Source organism: Haemorhous mexicanus, chromosome 2, assembly GCF_027477595.1.
Source record: "Haemorhous mexicanus isolate bHaeMex1 chromosome 2, bHaeMex1.pri, whole genome shotgun sequence".
NCBI classification, from domain to species: Eukaryota; Metazoa; Chordata; class Aves; order Passeriformes; family Fringillidae; genus Haemorhous; species Haemorhous mexicanus.
The window spans coordinates 19,815,849-19,837,389 of record NC_082342.1 but is presented as its reverse complement, the minus strand read 5'-3'; the positions used below and the strand labels follow the sequence as shown (position 1 = coordinate 19,837,389).

Below are 21,541 nucleotides of genomic sequence, written 5' to 3'. Positions count from 1 at the left end.
CATCATCAACAAATACATAAGTAAAGGGAGATCTATTATTTGGCTAGACTGTAACTTTCATTTACCAGAAAAAAAAAAAAAAAAAAAAACCCAAGGAAAATTTCAGAAAAAAACTCCTTAATTGTTAGGACGTATTGTAACTGAATAAATTTCTGAGAGATAGCTATTAAGGGCAAAGACATGAGTGATACTGATGCAGGATACTGATGAAGAACACAAACTTGATACAGCACAGAAATAAACCCAAAACTTACTTCTGTTGCAGGACATTTTTTTCCTTGTAATCTGATACACAGAATTTGCAGAAGACTGCAGAATACAACTAGGTTTCACTTCACAATAAAACCACATATCTTCAGGTTTCACAAAGGCTGAATGGAAGTGTAGGTTCTCTTGAAAAATTTCAGTATCAGCTCAAATTAGAACTTCACCTATGTTTTTTACAAGGTTTGCAATTTGGGAAATAAAGAAGTGTTTCAGTTTCAACTAAGCAACATTGCCATACATACAGTGCTCTCTCAATTAGGAAAAAAACCAGGAAAAATCTATGTTTCAAAAGAGAAAATTCACTCCAAGTGGCACAGCAGCATTGTATCATGAGGGTCGCATCATTTTATATTCCCTCTGTATCTTCCAGCTGATTGCACAAATGTTAAGCTGCAGAATAATTGCTTCAGGTAATCACAGACCTAATCAGGGCAGCAGCACTGACCACCAGCTTTCTTTGGTAACCAACTGTACAGGCCTAAGGGGAAGCACAATCACTTTGTCCTGACATTTATTGCTTTAATTGAAGATACATAAAACCTATTACAGGCAGCCCCATGTGTTCACTGAACATATTTTTTGAACAAGAAGCATTTCAATAACAGCAGAGCAATTCAGAGGGATACATTTATCTAAGAAAGGACTTCAGTTTGGGCACTTGCCCAAGCCAGGGAGATCCAAACAGCAAGAGAAGCAGCTTACCTGTATCAATGTACCAATGGCACAGAGTTAAATACATTTTATACCTAGGCTGAACCCCATCTTTATCCCTTCACCAGCTGACTTGAAATGGTGACTTTCTAGAATTTCAGCCTTATGGAAGAGCTGTCCCCACTAGTCTGAGTCTATGTAAATATCCAAAATGCTTTAGTCTTCTGCATTTACAAAACCAGTGTATGCTTATCCTGGTATTAGAGCCAAACGTGCATGAAAAAAAATATCAGAGACACAACATTATTCTTTTACTTTATTTATAGGAACATTCAGTTTTGAAGACAGTTATTTGACAGTTTTCAAAGTATTCAAGAACATTTCTAATGAAGAGAGCCTGATTACATTTTAATAATTTCCTGTTGTTAATCAGGGTGAGATAAAGGCTTTTAATATAACGGAAGCTATCTTGAGATAGGGTGAGTGTTATCCAGATGCACAGTAGTCCTCAACAATCACTACTCCCTTCAGTCTTATTTGTTTAGTGCTCCAGTAAACAAGTGGGAGTTCAGTGGCAGCTCTTAAAATGGTCTTTTGGCACTTGGGTGGTAGCATATATCAGCATACCAGCATCCAGTTTGGTAAATTTTTTTTAATGTTTTTTTTTCCCCCTTCTTTTCAGTTTCATCTTCAAAAATGTCAGGCATGTAAGTCTAAATTAACTGTAATTCAAAGCAAATACATGTGTTATATGCACAGACCTACAGAAAATACAAAGCTCAGTAAAAAGACTTCAGATTTAAAGTCACAAAGGGAAGGAGACAGGTTAATCAAAAGCCCCAGATACAGGGGTCTCATTTAGAACTTGTTAGTTATGTCTGTCAAGCATGGGCAACAGTGACCTTATATTTCAAAATTAAATTTCCATCTCCAAGTCAATAAAGTAATACTTAGTTAAATGCAGAGGAGCAGCAAACCTATCTTTGTAAGGGAAGTAGTAAATAGGCTTCAGAAGAAATATGAAAAATACTTTAATTTCCTAGAGAATTCCAAAATTCCAGTTATAAAAGCCAGCAAACATTTACTGTTGCAGTGTGCTATTATTGATACAATTAAACTTGTAAGAAATGCCAAGATGGAGTTTGTGACAGGGAACAGACAGTTTCCTGAACTGCATCAGTCAACATGCATCACATCATATACATATTGTGTGTTGGAACCTTACAAGAACTTTCTTCTGCTTATTTCCCTGAATCTTAAAAAAAAAAAAAAAAAAAAAAAAAAAAAGAAAAAAGTATATACTGTGTGACTTCTTACAGAAGCAGCAATTTGGCCAGCTGGAGTTAGGGAAAGTTCAATGTAATTTAAAAAACTTTCTTCCCAGTTTTTTGCAAGGTTTGGCATCTCAAACTATCAGTGAGCTCCCATAGAAACTGCGTAAGCATAGCCCTTAACATTCTCATTTCAGATTAAAGTTTACTTGCATATCACCTCAGTGGGTTTTTTCCCCCCTCTTTACCAAATGTCTACTCAGGAACTGGAAGACATGAATTGTATGTGATCAAATTAAATGCCATCTGCCTATGAACATTATGCTGTGAGCTGTAATCAAACATTAACAGCAGAAAAAAAGCACTAAAAAACAGAACACCTCTATGACTCTGTGGGATTTCCTAAGGAAGGTCTCCTTTTTAACACACGTCAGAACTGTTTCACCATACTTGTCAAATGGTGCTGGAGTAGGTCCAAAGCAGCTCCAAACATCCCAGGGCATCCTTTAGCCTACATAATCATAAACTATGGTCTGCAATAGTTTGTCTAAGTCACCATCTCAGAACTCACCAACATCATCTCCTTCAACTCTAGAACATTAGGAATTTAAAAAAAAAAAAATCCCAAAATATTGCTAAAAGGGTCAGCAGAGGGGACAGGGCAAGGGGAGGCAGAAAGTGGTCCAGAGTTAAATCCAGCTGCTGATGTCAAGAGAAGCTGAATTGCAGCAGAAGCCCTACTGCCAAAGTTCCCAGGCAGCCTCACAAACAGGGCAAGTGGAAGGGAAAGTCAAAGGTGCAGTGAGCATGTGCAGCATTCAGCATCTCTATTGTGCATCCCCAGCTTTATCTTTAGACACCAAAGGCTGATGGCTTTTCCAAGCAAAGGCTTGCAAAGCTCTGATTCATCTTCTGTCTTCCAAGAGGAAGACTTACATGAAAGCTGAAGCTTCCATTACAAGAGAAGCCAATGCCACTACTTGCTGCGGCTGTTTCAGCTGAGACATTGTATTCTGGGGGTTGACAGCAGCTTCTTCCATGCCCCTCCCTCAGCAGTCTTTAAAAGAATAAATTTTCTTAGTTAATTAGATTTTCTTCAGTTGAATTATTTCCCAATACAGTAACTCAACCTACTTACCGTATAATCAATGCTTTTAGATACAAGTATCCACTGGGCATTTATTTCACATAGATACACATGGGGTCAATTACACTTGCTGTGCAAATCAGGCACTTGAGTGTGATCAGTGACACTAGAAATCTAATTATCTTTGGCTTTCTAGATGAATCTTTGGAAAGACTAGGGCACAGCTATGTGGCTAATTAAGCTGTATACAGATCCCACATTAAGCAGATGGTGAAACTTGAATGTGATTTCATAGTAACACAATTGAAAGTGACAATTCTAAATTTCTCACTTTGTCTCCAAACTGGCTTTGGGATAACCTACTATAACCTGCAACAAGCAGCTAAGTAGGATCAACGTCCAGATTAACCAGATTCTTCCTGCTATTAGGACACATCCAAAACTGAGGAGCTTTGTAGACAGTGGTTACCTTTGGTTCATTTAAAATTGTTTCAGAAAACAGAGAGTCACTGCTTTGATAGAGAACAATATTTTTCTGTTTGTTTGCTGATCCCTAGCCATACTATTACGTTATCATTATACTATACTTTACTATGCTTTATTATCACCAGCTATTCTGTCTCAAGAATGCAATAGGCAAGTAGTTTAAATGTCACCTTCCAGTATAAGCAGAAAGTGTTTCCTCCAAGCTCCATTCCATGTTTGCCATTTTTCTTGCTTACTCTACATCACGCGTCACCTGAAAGTCAGGTGATTCAACCATCTGCAATGTCACATCATCCTAATTTGTCCAGCTGTAACGAGAACAGCTGATGTTAACAAGTTACCCATTTTCCAATTTGAAAATTTCTTGGAGTTAAACACAAGACATACCACATCCCTCAAACTGTTACAGAATATGAAAGAGGAGAAAAATAATTCAGCAACACCGAATCTCAACCATTTTCATATAGAGTTCAAAATTAACTAACACTGGCCCAAAAAGCCAGAGCTGAATGGTAAGAGATAAATATGGAATAAAATAGAACTTACTCTTCATCTTAAAACAGCATTAGGGTTTTTTTTTTGTTAATAAAGCCCTAACTAGGTGTACTAGTAAGAAATAATTTCGCCAATAATAAAAAAAAAATGGAAGAGGTTAAGGAAGAGACTGCTACCTCTCCCAGCTGGAAAAAAGTGATATGAGATGACTGAACAAAGAAAAACCCTAAGGACATAGAAGGAGGAAAGGTAGAGAGAAGGGATAGGAGACAGACAACCTACCATATTAATAGAAACAAGCAGGCACTTTTAAGATGCCTGATAACTTTTTAATGTGAAACACTTTAATTACTAATCCTCAATGGAACTGAATGAAACATTGTGAAAGAACAGAGGCAAGAAGGAGAACTTGCAATTATACCACTGAGTGTGCAAAGTCAGAGGACACCAGGAACTTTGCTGGCTGATCAAGTAACAATCCAACAGTGAGGAATTCTGGAAAACCGTATTTCTGTCCACACAAACCTTGGTAATGGCCACATCAATCCTAGAAAATTAGAGACCAGTCAATTTTGTTACATGCAGTAGATACATATGTGCCACATGACTTAAGGTGTGAAGTCCACTCAGGAAGAATTCAGGGTAGGGGAAAGCGTAAAGCGGAGGGCTTGACTTTTTGTTAAAGCTAGGGGGACTTTTAAGAACCAATCTTCTAATAGTCAGATTTAAAACTTCTTTAAAACACATCCAAGCAGGTGAGACATTTTGCCTTGCTCAATATGTGGGTTTTTTGCCACTAATGCAGGGTCATTAGCAGTATTTATGGCCACAAGAAATTGATCCAGATGAAAGCAAGCAACACAATGAGATGTCACAAGCATCACTAAAGCAGTTAACTCAAAGAGTGTTCCTTCCTCTGGCCACCCCTGAAGCCTTTTGTTCATTTGCTTAGCCTAGCTGGATAAACCAATCTACATTTGATGCTACCCATCAATCTGAATTTTAAAGCTAATACAAAGATATCTTATTTGCCCCCAGCCATTTCTCTCTTAACTCTCAATTCATGTCAAAGAAGCAAAGAACTTTGTTAATTGTGGGATTAAAGTCAGGCTCCTTCAGTTTTTATGCTTAATAGGAGCAATCGTGTCAGTAGCTAAAGTCTGGTCCTCAAAGAGCCAGGTTAGTCAAACATAAGACAGAAATCCAACTGCTCTACTTGACAATGAATTAATCTTTTGGTACAAGTAGTGCCTGAAAGCAATTATTCCCAAATTATGACAGCAGTTCAGAAAAGTTATGTATATCTCTGAATTCTTTTTCTTGTGAGTACAAAACACTGTGGTGACAGCAAAGACCCCATCTGGACAACGGTCTGCCTGTCTGCTGACTAGCCAGGAGGCAACTGGCAGGGCTGAAGCATCTTCTGTGGGTACACTGCTGCACTGCACACAACCTCTTACTGCACATAGCCACACATCAGCAGGGAAAGAGTAATTTTCTGGAGTTTATTATAAGCTGAACTGGGTAAACAATACTGGCCCAAAATACTCTGCTGTCAAGGAATGGAGCTGTTCAAGCACAGAATATCTGAAGTCATACAAAGGACTGAAAGACTTCTTAATAGGACAGGCAAGATGAACTGTCAGGGAAACTGAAGCTGCAGGCACACCTTCCTAAGAAGAGGATCTAATGTGGCAACAGTATTAGAAGTAATAATTAAGAGATCCAAAACAGTAATAAGCAAGTAAAATCTAACATTGGGAAAAGGACAAAAAAAAACCCCAAACAACAACAACAGCAAAAAAACAACAACCAAAAAAGGCAGTGGAATCTTTTATAGCATATCTTAAACTTCTTCCTCTGACAATCAGTATTAGAGAAGTTATTTCCCATAAGTCTAATTTAACCTAGTACACTTCAGATTGGAAAATAATAAATCTGCGGCTAAACTCAGTCAAATTGAAATGATGTTTTAATATATTTAGCACACTCTACACATTCTGTGTGTAGCCTTGAACAGATATGCAAATTTATCTCAGTTGATGAGGAAGCTGAAGTCTGCTTTATTTTGAGACCAAATTGGAAACCAATTCCGATTTACAATCTGGATTACTAGTCCCACGAAGGGGTAGAAGAGTCACAGTTTGTCTTGTAGGCTTTTAAATACAATTTATTTTCTAGTGACAATTGAAGGATCTAGATTTAGATATAGCATAAAATCAAGTATCAACAAGTATAGAAAAAATTTCACTGTGGGGTCGTCAGTGCAGATTAAAACACATCCTACTTGGGTTTTTCACATTGTTTGAATAATTACTACTAAGATTCACAATGCATTTTTTGTGCATTTGCAATTTAATTCAGCTAAAGGTATTAAGTTCAGCTATGACATGGCTCTTCACTAAGAACCATGTCATAGCTTTTAATAAATGCAGAAATATCACATATTTACCTTTTGTCAGAAAGTCAAACCCAGTCTCCCAATAATCTGGACATGTACCAATTCATGTGTACATGGACATGTACACCTCCCAATAATCTGGACAGGTGGACAAAAAACCCCAGGCCACCTCCCACAGGGCAGTCAAGCAGGAAACTACACAGACATTTCTTTTTTCACCTGGAACTTTACCTGTCCTCGTCAGCAACCTCTGAAGTGGCCCAAGTTGTCAAAACAATTTCATCTGCTCTGCAACTACTTGTTGGTACAGCACTCACTCAGCCTTCATACAACACAGTGGTTCAGATAGAGTGCTTTCAGGCATGTGGCATTAAAAAGCTACTATAATGAATTCTAATTACCTATATAACAACACAGCACCTGAAGTTGTGTCCCTCAAGAGGACAAAAGAGCAATAACATTGCCAGAAAGAATGCAAAGTACACAAGTCAGAAGGTGAAAAGTCTCCCTTTGCTCTTCATAAATTATCACACATCTTTATTGTGCTTTACTTGAGGTCAACACACAATACATTAGATCATCTGTGACTGAACAGTGGGAGTCCTATAATAATATTTTGTTAAGCTTTGTACTACTTTTAGTAGTGCAATTTCTTAGACTGTGGATGCAATACAAATGAAAATTTGTATTGCATCCACAGTCATTCTGGACATACTCCAAACATTAAATCTTAGACTTTTTATAATTAGACTACCTTGTAGAATATAGAGATACTTGGGCAGAGGACAATTTACATTTACCAATGCTAGAGGTGCAAATTACTAATCTTTCCCTCCTTCCCTACCTCCCTCACCAGAGATTCTGGGTGCTCCATTCACCTCAGTACTGCATTTTCACACAGTACTATATGCTTCCTGTTATGTAAGATGAAGGTTAGAAGGATTTCAGCATGCAACACCACAAAATCCCAAAGTGGTAGAGTTAGGAAAAATAACATGTTCTGCATATACAACCACAGAAGAAACATAACACCAAAAAAGTGGATGCATTTGACCAGACTTTGCATTTTAAGCAATCTAAAATCTAAACAACAGAAGAAAATTTTATATTTTGAATGTTTTTATTCCAGTCAAATTACAAACACAAGCATTTAAAAATGTACAAAAATAAAAAAGGACGCTTTCTACATCTTAAAAAAGCAGATCAAACTTACTTCTATATGTACAATCCTTTTAGTGAGAAAGCCTAATTAGCAGACGTTTTTTCTGTTCTCTTCTGAGCATTCTTTGCCAAATCTCTACCCCCAAATTCAGCCACACTTAAAACTGAAAGTAACATTTCAAAAACTTAATATCCTAAATGTCCCTGAATAGATTGCAAAGAAATCATTTTTCACAGGCAACAAACCTGTAGGTGGTAATGTATTTCCCTAATGACTTTAGGGCAAATTACATCCTGATGGGTAGTTTGCAAATCAAGCCTTTCTGTAGTTTGTTGATATGTAACTTCGACAAAACAGTTGGATTACATTTTTATTTTTTAAGCTATTTTCACAAATTAAAAAAAACAGTGATAGCTTTGTTGATAGCATTCTTCCTTCCCCTAAAGTTTTAACTCTTTCAAAAATAAAAAAAAAAAAGAAAGTATCTGCAAATAATTATAAAAAACAGTAGAAGAGTTTTTTCTGAATCCAAAATAATTTTTTTTTTTTTGCAAAAGGGATTGGTCACCTGCTCAATACCACATTGTACTAATGAATGCAGAGGAAGCACTGCCACAGCAACAGTTTTGAACCATTCTGTAATGTCTATTAAAATATTTTTGGTATCAAGTTTTGCTCAGTAATATTGATCAAATTATCTTAAGCAGTATGGCTCCTCTCCATGTTCTGTCATTCATTTGGCCATGACACTGTTTTGTTTCAGTCTTCCGACAGTTGATGCTTTTTGGAGCTACAGTAATGTAAGGATAGGCGAGGCAATGCTCATGTAAAGAGGTAGCTACTTAACTAACATTATGGAAAAACCGTTTTGGGGGACACAAGCCCTTTTTTAGGTCTCAAATACAGCAGGAAACTTTAAAATTGAAAACAGTTGCTCAATATACGAGAATGTGCCCAGTTCCTAAGAGAAAAGCAAGGTGCCAATGCTTCAAAGATAGCTCCCAAGAAGCAGGTTCTGTCCAACCTTTCTTTTTGCCATTCCTTCAACTTCAACCACATCATTTAACAGAAAGCTGCTTACCAAGAGAACAGATAATACCTACTTCTACAGGGTCCATAATACAGGCACCCAAGCCATAATCTTCTAGCTTCTACCTGTAACAAACTAGAAGCATTTAATTTACCTGGCCCAATTGTGGACAGGGATCTCATTAACTTGTACTGTGATGGAGATGAATGCAGGTTGAATACAGGTTTAACAACAGCCCCCTACCTGCAGCACACTCACCTATGCTAGCTTTCAATTCTGCTGCTTCTACAGCTTGACTCTTGCCTCTAAAAAAATCCAAACACCTGCAGAAAAACACAGTAATATCCCAGAAGTAATGTTCAGTTCTGTACAACAGGTAGCTTCAGCATGACACCAGGCATTCTTAACATCTAGTCCTTCATGTCACCTGACCAAAAAAAATCATCATTCTGTATTTATGTGCATAATGTACTTAGAGAATACTCAAGTTTCTTAAGTTTCTCTGGCAAATTTTAGACACAACCCATTTTTCTACTGTCTTAAAATATTTTAAGATTGTCCTAGGAGCTAATTTCAGCACTAACACATTATATACATATTTTTACTTGCTAAATATTTACTTTTTAGTTCACAGGAAATCTTATTTTTCTAGAAAGATCCTGAGCAAATATTTTAAACATTACCACAGATAAAAAAGATTCAAGTGGGATACTGTTAGCATTGGAAATGTCAGGACGTTCTCCAGTTACTTCACACTACTGGTTAAGACTATAGGACAGTGCTAATAAGCATTTGAAGTTGACTGAAGCTTTTCTTTTCTTGCTAAGACACAAGAATACATCACAGGCAGTTTTGTTGGTAACGGAGAAAAAAACCAAGGAATGTATCTATTACCAAGGAAAATAAACTCTGCAGCATCTAAAATAGGAGTCATACTTGGGAAAACAGCTAAATAGCAGTTTAAGGGTAAGATATAGCTTCACAAAAGACACTTACAAAAAGTACTGTCTGCCTAGTCATCTACCTCCTTCAACTAAGTTTCATGTAGACCTAACTGTAAAACCAAAGCCAGCAACAGGCAGAATCAATAGACAATAAAAAGCTTTTGATGTAAGGCAATTACTTCACTTTTAACAAGGTGGGAAGACCAACAGTGTAGTTTATAGACCAGCCAGTCAGTATTTGAGAGGTAGTCTAGTTGTTCGTTTAACTGAGAGAGGTAGAGCTGGCTGAGAAATCAATAGCTAAGGCCAGTCAAAATCATATTCCAAGTTTGCTAAGATGGTTCAGCCTGAGACTGCTAATGTCACAAGGGATTCATTTGTCTTGCTCATACTTACTCACTTTTATATGGGTAAGGTTATTGTAAAATATCCAGAGAGAATGCTCCCAGAGATAGCCAGCAAAAAAGCTTAACTACATTTTGGCATGTGCCAACCAATTAATACAGGTTATACATATTATGACTGTGAAGGTTAATAAAGCTAAGTGGCTCTCCTCATTTGGCAGATCGATATTACTACAAAAACACAGACATACCAAATACTAAAGGCAAGTTTTAAATTCCACATGGTTTACCTGTATAAAATTCTCCATACATTTTTTTCACACATTAAAAAAACCCCAATTATTTTAGAGATGAAAGCCAAAAAGACATGAGGGTCATAGAGTCAACAGGTAATAAAACCCTTGTTAAAGACATCTGGGTACAGAATCATACATAATGCTCCCTTGGATTGATGTAGGCTCTTCCGGGTCCTGAGTTTTGTGGGTATCTGTTGCTCCAATTTTTGAAGTAAGTTTGCTGATAAACAGGACACATAGACTGAAGACCCTCTTGTTCCTGTGGCTCTTCAGCCCCACAAGTAAGTTGCCTTCCATTCACAGCTTTCTAAACACACATAAGAAGTAATAAGTTTCATAGTTCATGTATAGAACCTGCAATTCCTATTCTTTTTAAAGCTTTAAGCAAAATCAAAGCTATGTGATCTCCAAGACAACCCTATTAACAAAGAAACAGGAACTTAAAAATTCCACTAACAACAGAGTTAACTTCAAATGCTTCTTTCAAATGAAGTTGAACTCTAAAGCTCAATAAATCTAAAGAGCAAACCACCAACTACAAAAATGTCTGTCAACACTCCTCTGCTTTATGTTACTCACCAAGAAATGAAAGCTGGAGTGTTTAAGTATTTAAATTAGTCATCAAACTACTATAGGATAATAAAATGGTACTGTCACTTTTTACTTAACTCACACAACCCAACAGTTATTGCCCAGGATGGACAAATATTTTTTTGTTCATGAAAACCAACACTATAAGTTTATTTTATGGAACAAGATGAAATCAAAGCTTCAATCAGGAATTCAAGCCATCTTATTATTTACCATGTGCCTCAAATTTCCAGCATCTCTCTCTCTGTACAGGCTCTGCAAAGCAAAATGTTCTTTCTGAAAGAAGAAAAGTTACAGGGGAAATAAGTCAAGATTCAAAACTGCAGAACAGTTTTGGTTAATGCAAAAAACCATCAGTCATCCCAAAATACATTCTAGCCTTAGGAAGGGCACTAAGACCACTCCACTGAGTGGTCCATGGGTGGACCAGTCAGTGGATTAAAATCTAACTGGATGGTCACACTCAAAGAGATGGCTCATCAGTGGCTCAAAATCCAAGCAAGGACCAGTGAGAAGTGTCATTCCTCAGGGGTCTGTATCAGGACCAGCACTGTTTTTGGCAACATGACAGTGGGATCAAAGTACCCTCAGCAAGTTTGCCAATGACACCAAGCTGTGTGGTGTGGTGACATGCTGGAGGCAAAGGGATGCCCTCCAGAGGGGTCTTGGCAGGCTTGAGAGGTGGCTCTGTGTGAACCTTGTGAAGTTCAACAAGACCAAGAGAAAAGTCCTGCACCTTTCAAGTGCAATCATAAACACAGGTAAGGGCAATCATAAACACAAACACAGGCTGAGCAGAGAAGTGATTGAGAGCAGCCCTGAGGAGAAGGACTTGGGAATGTTGGAGGATGAGAAGTTACTTCATGCAGAAGCATTGAAATCTCCCTTCTTTCACATGTATTTTTTCCTTCACCATTATGATAGAAAAACTGCATTTGTGAAATGGGCTGTTTCCAAACATGCATTTAATCACCAAATGCCTGAGTTAATGACTGATCTAAATCACATCAAGTAATGCCATCTAAGAATTATGATTTAGGGTACAGTTTGTACTCTGGTATCATCACTCCTAGTTAAGTTCTTCCTTTATGCCACACCTAGTATATATATAGTTCTTCCTTTATGCCACACCTAGACCACAATAGGCTAAAACAACATCTTTTCACAATTGTATGTATTTTTTGTTTTGCACTTCCATCTTTTCCCAACAGTATCACAGTGGTAGCAACAACACAAAGTAGGCTAGGTTGCTGATCTTTGTGCAGAAGTCCCTCCACAACAAGTATTCATACAGGTAGGTAACATTTCCAGGGGTCATACATCCGTATTCTTACTTTCAAGATTATTTTGAAGAGAACCCAATCTCAGTAATATTTTGTTCTTACTTTCTCCTCCTTCCCCTTAACTTTTTACCTTTCCACATTTGTTTAGTTAAAGTTTTGAAGCAATTTTGAGTTAAGTTTTAATATGTAAAATTACTTCAAAAATCATCTAGTATTTCCCAACCTTTTCCACTCCTCCAACAGTTATTCCTCACCATCTTCACAGGTCCATTCTTCAACTTCAGTTTGTCAAACTTTTTGTCTTGTAATTCTATTTCAAAGTGTGCCCTCCTGCCCTTAAAGTCCCCGTGCTTTTGCTTCTCCAGTCCTAAAATGCAGTCTGCATTTCTGAGAATATGTGATTTACCACTTAGCAGGCAGCATTACTCTTTCATACCTGAGCTGAGAGCATGAGTTCACCACACAAGGAAACAAAACACATATGGGGAACAAAAAAAGTCCCAAAAAAAGCTCCACCAAAAGCTAATGTTCTTTAAACATAAAACCAAAACAAAACAACAACAAAAAAATGGGCTTGCTTGAGAAATTCTACCAAAAGTGGATGTGGACATGATTTAGAGACTCACTGGAAACCAAGAATAGCAAATTCCAGTTGGTTACTCAATTAAAACTGAAAGTCAAAGGAAATCATTTCACATGGCATGAAAAGACAACACCTTTGCTAGATAATGCAATTATACATTTTACAGGCATGGACCAAGTGACAACCAAAATCATTGGAGTCTGTCAAACAAAACTGGTGCTGAGCTACATAGTCTGTGTCTTCCTGCATAAAAACTATCTGAGATTCTGTACTTGCATTTCTAACAGAAGTTTGCATTGTCTTACCATTACATTTTGCAGTTTCATAAAACCTCTTTTAGTGGTTTTACTCTAAGAATTTTCCTTCTCGAACAGTTCTTCAAAAGCCTAAAACCAATTATCTCACTAAAAACTTCATTTTTAAAACCTACCTTTTCTGATCCTTTCCAATTCAGAAATTCCATTACAAAGGCATTCACTAACAAAAAAAGCTTGTGCCTTATTCTAACCTCAATCTGGTAATTTTTTTTCCCTATTGCAAGATCCTTTATCAATACAGATGATTTTATTGATGCACATTTTGTGCTCCCTTCCATTCAATCTTGTTTGTCTAAACAGTTCTTTAGTTTAAGGCAAATAGTAACAATACTGCTTCCTTTTTCATCAAGGAAGAGATATTTCCACCTGTATAAAAAGCATTAGGAAAAGAAATAGAAGAGTGTAAGGGAGCCATAATCTAGACATTAATCAGTATTATACTAGGTTTAAGAGTTCAGTGGCTGATGTTTTTGAATTTGATTCAGAAACATCATCACTTGATAAATGGTATTTCATACTTTTAATGGTGCTCAGACACCATTAAAAGTACCTTTTTCTTTCCTGTTTGATCAGTAATACAAATATTACAGTTAAAGAACTTTGCTTGGTTAAATAGTGAGGCATTCTTCCAAGCTGCAAGTCTCAAGTAAGTCTTCTCACAGCCAGACATACCTACTGGGCTGCATTTCTCTTATCCACTCTTATTTCTGTTGCTACAGAAGAGCCTTATAAAATTCTGAATCCTTCAACAACTCTGAATGCTGCACTGCATTGTGCAAAACATGTTTTTTTCCTTCCTTCAGAAGCACCTGTCCAGGTAATAAGAAGTTCAGTTCTTTAACACTGTCAAAGACTGCCCATCTCAAGCATGTTTAGAGGAAAGTAAACAAGGTTTTGATTCTTAGTAATATATTGTTTGAAACAGTGAAGCTTACTCTAATGATGCCAAGGACTACTAGAATTAGTGCACTCTCTTACACTCCTTTTTAAAATATTATGCAATAGAAAAATTCCTCTTTAAGCCACTGGAATTCTTCCATTGCTCAACTTCTTCCTGATTCGCCTCAAAAACCACATTGTTAAGCAGATATTCCTCTCTCACCAAGGACGTAACCTTCAGGCTGCTCACCACTCTTTCACATTACATGTAATAGATAGTTCTGAGCAACAGAATAACATTTCCATGGCAATGATTATTAAAGGAACATCTGGACAAAAGTAACAGTGCTGCTGACAAAAGAGTTGACAAGTCTTCATAGTAAATAAAGCTATAATATAATTTTTTCCATTGTATTCCTATGTTTTGGACTTTTGCCTTCCTCTTTTAGGGCAATAAGTGAACCAGTTTTTCTCAGTTCTGAAGTGACTCACAAGAATACATGAATTGGTATCTTCAAATACCAGTACAAAGAAATTATGAGTACTCAGTTACATAGTACTTGTACATACTGTTAGATCATTATTAACACTAGCATGTAAATGAGAATGTATATTTAAAGTAAGCTGAAAGTTTTCAAATCTCAAGAAGTATCCATGAAAGACATTGGCTATCCAGTACTATCACAGGTCCAGTTAATTTCCGTTCCTTTTAATAACATCACCTGCTGACTCAGATATGCATAAAATTATTTAAATATTGATTGCTGGGATACAAAAAGGAGAATTTCAGCATCATGTACTGAATCGTAAATACTTTACAAGATTTAAAAAAAAGCTACTGTTCATGATTTGAACAATAAAGATGTAGAGATGATTGAAAAACTTCCACATTATTTATCAGCCTAAATTGAATAAATACACTTTCAATTCTAAGTTATTGTGAGTATGCAGAAGACACCATTTAAATTCACTCTGCTTTACTTTGCATCGTTGTGCAGCCTGTCACTTCCACTCAGGCTGAACTGATCATCTGTTGTGGTTGACAAAGCAGTGACACTTCCCCTACAGCTCTTTTTAGCATATCCAGAAGTTTACATCTTAACTACCCAGTGAGAGGCTCACCTGGCATCTCATTCTGGGTAAGCACAACAGCAATTGGAACATCAGGTAGTACAGTGGTGAGTACAGACAACATTTAGTCACACAGGATGACACATCTTGACAGGCTGCTAACTTTTTTTCTTGCCTCTTTACAGCTATTCATATGTTGGCTTGGTGCACCAAAACAATACAACCAATCACTTCTTGGCTAAAGTTAGCATTTTGACATTTATTTGTGTTAGATAAAATGAAACTCTTGCCTCAAGCATAACAGAGTACATACTGATTAGAGGCAGTATCAGCTAGGAAGACAGCCTCCAGCTCCAGGTCTTTTCAGTTCTGGAGCTCCGCAGAGAGAAAAACACAGGTACACTAACAGTGTTGTGGCAACATCCATTTCTTTAATAAAGTCTGGTTAACACCTAACCTGATGGAAAATCTTTCTCCTCCCAAAACAACTTAAAACTCTGTTTATTTAACTTGTGGAAAACAAATATTCAATTCAGTCTCTTTATGATTTTTTTCCCTATTTACAAAATACATTTTCATAAAACATTTAATTAAACATTCAAAGACTACATTTAATTAAATATTCCAAGCCAGCTTCAACATAAGTTCTTTAGTACCCATTAACAGAAGTCACGGTAAGCACAACTTAGGAAAAAATTCAAAGACAGCAAAGTTCTGAAGAGGAAAGCAATAAGGTACACATTCTCTTATGTCTACCTCCTTTATAAGTTGCTCTGTAAAGGACAAATAATTGCATTTCCTAGTGTTATAATTTTGCCATCTAGCAGCACTACAGATGCACAAATACCACAATAGACCATATATTTTGTTTCTATAAGCAAGAGAATACTTTTCAAATACTTTAAGCAGACATTATTAGCAGCAGAATGATTCATCAAAAATTGCGATTGTTGAGTACTGTAGTAACAGAAGAAATAGCTATGATGCCCATCATGAGCACAGAAAAGCACTGGTTCTTTTGTGTCACCTTTGGTACTTTACCACCTTTAAGGTAAGAAGATGAAAACCAATTATTCTTTATGCCAACAAAAGGTTTTCTACCTTCACAATGTTATAATCATCAGGCGGCTACTACTAGATCCACTACTACTGCAGCAGCGCATCTCAGAACAGTTTCCTGCTTCACTCAGCAACAATAACACAAGTATTACCCATTGTAACATTTATGACATAAGGAAAGCTTTTATCAGCAACTGATGTTTGGTGAGCTTTAGTAACCACCAATCACAAAGAAAATCTACAAGAATATTTTCAACGTTATTAAGAACTCCATCAAAATCCTTCTTAAAGGTAGGTGAAGATTTTTTTCTCTGCTCTACGAGAAAGGACTTTTATAGGCCTTTAAAACTGAAAAGATACACCATAGTATTGGAAAAATGATATTTCTTATACACAAATGATTGTTTTAATTAACTCAGTGTTATGATTCAGCACATCAGTGGTTAGAATCACATTATTTATGGTACATACTGAGGATGGAAAAAAAATTTTATTAAAAATAATTACAATCTAATTCTTATAAATACTGATAGGTGATGGAAATTTTCTTCAATGTAAGCAGAAATCTAAAAAATCTGACTGAGTAACGTAATAAAAAAATCACACACATACACAAGACACTTTAGGGGGCATGGCCAGGATCTATAACTGACATTAGCTTAAATGACCTCTCAAGAACAGGTCTCCTCTATAATGCCTAGTGCAAGAGAAGCCTGAATTCACCTGGGGTTTCCCAAGCACTCCAACCCTCCTCAAAACCATGCTGTAAGGAAGAATGTAGCCCTACCCTTCCTTGCTCCCCACTTACTCAAAGTATTTCATTTGAATCAGCTTTCCAGAGTGACCTCTACAAATTGGTTTGATCAGACTACACCCACACAAACATTAAATGCTGGTAAAGAAGTTTTTTGCCTATTGCTGTCTTGCTAGGACAGCATTACTTTAGATGACAAGAAGCTACCCCTGAAAGCACACTTAAATTTCAACTGTTGTCATGAAATTGGTATGGGTCATTTGCTGCTGGTAAATGCAAGCAGAAAAGATAAGATTAGAAGTTACATAATTAATTAAGCAAATATTTAAAAGTGATTTAGTGATCTTCAATGAGCCTCAAGCTCATACTTTGGTAGATTAGCCACGTCAAAGCTCAAATTCTAATCTATCCCCAAACCTAAACTGTTCATAACTCAAAATAATGGCAGTTGTTACTAGCAAGGGAGATTTTGATAAAGCCAGTTTTTAAGTTTACAAGCATAATTTTTCCCTCCTATGAAGACTGCTTTATAAAGCTATGTATATTCTCTTACCACAGAATTTCAACTATAGGTTTTCCTAATTCAAAAGGAGCTGTGTCTGTCAAAGGCTTTTAGAAATACAAGATGATCTGTCTATAAGTTTCCACCTCTAAGGATGACTTTAACATTACAGATAAGAGACTGGGATATCACATGTGTAGAGAAACAGCTTGGTTGTGAAACCATTTAAAGGTTTCCATGTATTACCAGGAAGGGAAAATGAGACAAAGTTAACATAATAAAGCAAAGTTAACACTTTCCTTAAGTTGATTTAAGATGCATAAAAACACTTACTCACCTGAAGCATAGCTTCTTTCTGTGGCACTGACAATGTTCTCTCCTCAAATGAGGCTGGTTTGTGAGTGGGCGGAAGATCAATCCTGTAGTAAAGAGGGAACGGAATATAACACATCATGTTCATGAAGTCTAATTGAATGGTCAGATAATAACTGCCAAAGCACCCAGCATTCAGTACTCAGGGACAAACACCTTTAAGTCAGCAATGACTCAGATGTGATATGTTGAAATGGAATATGTCTACCACTGGCTATTATTCAGGCAGACACTTTTCGTAGAAAAGCACTACCCATAATTTGTTATTTATTGCATCCTGCGTTAAGCAGACTGGATTTTCCCCCATACACTCCAACTAAGGAGGATTAGAAACTACTGGTATCTAACACAGTTTCTAAGTTACGAGATACAGCTTGAACAACTTTTGTAATTATAGCCTTCCCTTAAAAAGCCTTTGAGAAAGCCTTACTAGCAATTCTTACATGCAAGACTTTTTCTATTTTAACTTTCTCAGTGAAAGCAAGTAGTTATAAAGGAATTTAAATGTTTAAGATCATTCACAGAAATAAGCTTCAGATACAGAATTTAAGAGAAACCATGTTAAAAGTTGCTCAAAAGAAGACTCTTGATTCATCTTGCTAGCTCAGTCCAAATGAGGAAACTTATTTTATGCTAAAGGCTCTTAGTTATTTTACTTTAGTTCTCTTTAACTATATGAGCAACCTTTCTAATTCAGTTTTAGTGCTAACTGTATATGGGATGTAAAAAGACACATATTTACAAATATTCTAAGCCCCTGTCACTTTTCTATGCATGTTCCAAACAGAATCTAGACATCATCCACTTTAACTGACAACATCTTTTCAGATGATTTGGTTTCCTTCTTTTTTGTTTGACCACATTGAATAAAGTAAACTGCACGTCTGTGCCAGAGGCTTAAAGAAAGGACCAACATTCCAAAAAGCACAAGAAGTCAGTAAGCATGTATCCATGGAAGCTTGCTTAATTTTACAAACATTTCAGGATTAATTTTAGGGGGGCTTCACATTTGCAAAGCATGGCCAATTTACCTTGCAAGTTAGACCTGCAGTTATAACAAACTAGCAGTCATGGGCACCAGTCAAGAGGGAACTCTTTTTTGCCCTCCAGTTAAATCCATGAGCAGTTTTCTTTCAAAAAACCCAAAACTTCTCAAGAGATAAAGCTCTATATTACTTCCAAAGAAATTCTTACCTTCCTTATTTCTTTCACAGAAATTTGTGATTTCACATTTGTGTACTCTGAAAATAGAGCCCTGAAATTACAAAAGCTGAATAGCTGCTAAATTAAGTCAGACACTTAAATTACTGTACAGAACAAACTCTTTCTGCATATCGCTTTTAAGTGAATAAGAAAAAAAGTCCAACACATACTCACACTTTGTCAAGATAGGCTGGCCTTTTCTTCCTTGGGGTCAGCAGCACTGTCACAAAGATGGTAATGATAAAAAGAGCAAGGACTGCTCCAATCACAGCCCCTGCTACAGCAACAGAAGATGTCTGCTTAAAGGGCATATCTGCAATGTGATAGCATACATTACAACTTCAAGAAATTTATATACTTTCAATACTCAGATAATCTACTTCAGTGCTGTTCTGAGAAATGCTTCTTTCTTCCACTGCCAAACAGAAAGCCTTGCCCTGCACTAGCACTTTTGCAGTATTGCTTCAACTTATCCAACTAAAAAACTGGAGGAATTAAGAGAGCTCATGAAATCAAAATTTTTGATTTAAAAAATTTTATGGACTACTTTTATTAAGTACTAGCAGCATGCTTTCATTCTCAATTTCAAGGTAAGATGACATTACAAAACATATGATTTACACTTAAATAAGCTTAACAAGGTGTTAATTCAAAAACATGGGCAACTATGGTTTATTGATAATCTTTCTTTAAAGGCATTTAAGTTCGCAGAAAGCAAAAAAGAAAAACTTAAGATCAGGGTAAAAAACCCTATATACTAACCACTAGGAACAATGAATATGCAAACAAACACTAAATTCTTGGCTCACACTTATCAAAGCAAACCCTAAGACCACCTATCATCTTTAGGACTTCATACTTCAAGCTACAAGAAAGTAATTTTTATAAATAAACTTTAATAAGGGAGAGAAAAAGCTGTGTTTTTTTCCTTTTAAAGCATTTTTCTTTTGACGAATCCAATGTTGAACAACGCCCATACTGAATTAGCATACTTGTCAGTCTTTAAAGGCTACTCCTTTCAGTATGCTTAGAAATCAAATTTTAAGTCTCAAAACTGAAAAAGCTGCTAATATACTTTAACTCAAAATCATCAGTGCTTTAAACTTGTGCCAGCAGGCTCAAAAAAAAAAGTTTCACAAATAGAATAATTCATGTCAGCTGCACTTACCTACAAAATTTAGGCAGCATACACTAAATAATGTTCTCATTTACATTGAGTACTGAATCACAAAATTCAACAGTGAGGAAATTGAAAATTAACAGTTACCTTCAATGTATTTCTAAAGCAGTCTACTTTATTATTATTCAAATGCAACACAACCATTCTTAATCTCTTACTGTGGGAAATTTTGAGAACCTCTTCAACTGTGTTTTCTATTCACAGATAAAAACCCTGAGACTACGCAATATGATTTATCAATCCCTCATATTTCTTATGTTGTTCTGCCTGTATGCTGGAAAGCTGAGCAAAACCCCTCAATTAAAAAAAAAAAAGCAACCCAAAATAGAACACTTGACGTGCACTCTAATAAAGCAATTCCTGTCCTCTCATTGCTTATCAAAGATCTGACATGAATATTCCCCTGGGATCGCACTCACCAAGTATATTTAAGTAACTTGAAAAAAACTGAAATAAGCTTTTTTTTGTGACTTCCTTAATGTTAAGGAATAAAGACCTAGAGTAATAACTTGCAGAAGTTACTTTGCTCCTCAAAGATGAACGCAACATACCACCTTTGGTTTATATATTGGTTTTCCTGGCATAAGCTCCATGTGTCCATCAGATACCAGGCTGGACATTATAAATTGTCCTGGCTTTGGCTGGGATAGAGTTAATTTCTTCTCAGGAGCTTGTACAGTGGTTTGGATTCAGCATGAGAATAGCGCTGATAATCCAAAATGTTTTGGTTTTTGCTAAGTCGTGTTTATCCTAAGTCAAGGACTTTTATTTTGTATGTGTGTGTGTGTCTCTCATGCTCTGCCAGTGAGGAGCTGCACAAAAGAAAACTAGGAAGGAGCACAGTTGGGACAGATCACCTGAAGTGGCCAAAGGGATATTCCACACCACAGAACACCATGCCAAGTATATAAACTGGGTAAATTACCCAGAAAGAAGTATTGTGCATCACTTGTTTGTTTCCCCCCCTTTCATTATCCATTACTATTATTATTATATTTTACTTTGTTTTCAATTATTAAACTGTTCCTATCTCAACCTGTAAGTTTTGCTTTTGATTCTCCTCCCCTCTTCCACCAGGGTTAGAAGAGATGGGAGTGGGGAAAGTAAGCAGTTGTGCTTAGCTGCAAGCTAGGCTTAAACTATGACACAAGCACAATTCATAATTTTTCCTGAAGATCTTCTGAAGAATGGGCACATGAATCAGTGGAAGGGTCACCTAACTACTGCATTTTAATTGGCTCAAGTTTAGTTTACACTGAGTGCCCTCTTCTTGAAGTGAGAAAGCCTCAACTAACTAATATACATTCTTAGGT

The 21,541-nt window shown here is 36.5% G+C and overlaps 1 protein-coding gene across 10 annotated transcripts in view; it reads right to left on the bottom strand.

The window, feature by feature from the left end:
- Positions 1 to 21,541, bottom strand: part of NECTIN3 (nectin cell adhesion molecule 3) — a 122,105-nt gene that overhangs the window by 53,167 nt on the left and 47,397 nt on the right. For 4 of the 10 annotated variants that reach the window (XM_059837533.1, XM_059837548.1, XM_059837573.1 and 1 more), the window contains exons 7-8: positions 19,223 to 19,361; positions 17,811 to 17,892 (exon numbers count right to left, since the gene is read on the bottom strand). In XM_059837533.1, the coding sequence (XP_059693516.1) occupies positions 17,811 to 17,892; positions 19,223 to 19,361 (221 nt within the window). Of the gene's footprint in view, positions 1 to 102; positions 1,641 to 3,607; positions 4,805 to 8,601; positions 10,742 to 11,238; positions 11,302 to 15,569; positions 15,932 to 15,977; positions 16,203 to 17,810; positions 17,893 to 19,222; positions 19,362 to 21,541 lie in introns of those variants that run through there. The other 6 variants (XM_059837520.1, XM_059837541.1, XM_059837586.1 and 3 more) reach the window with 5 other exon arrangements.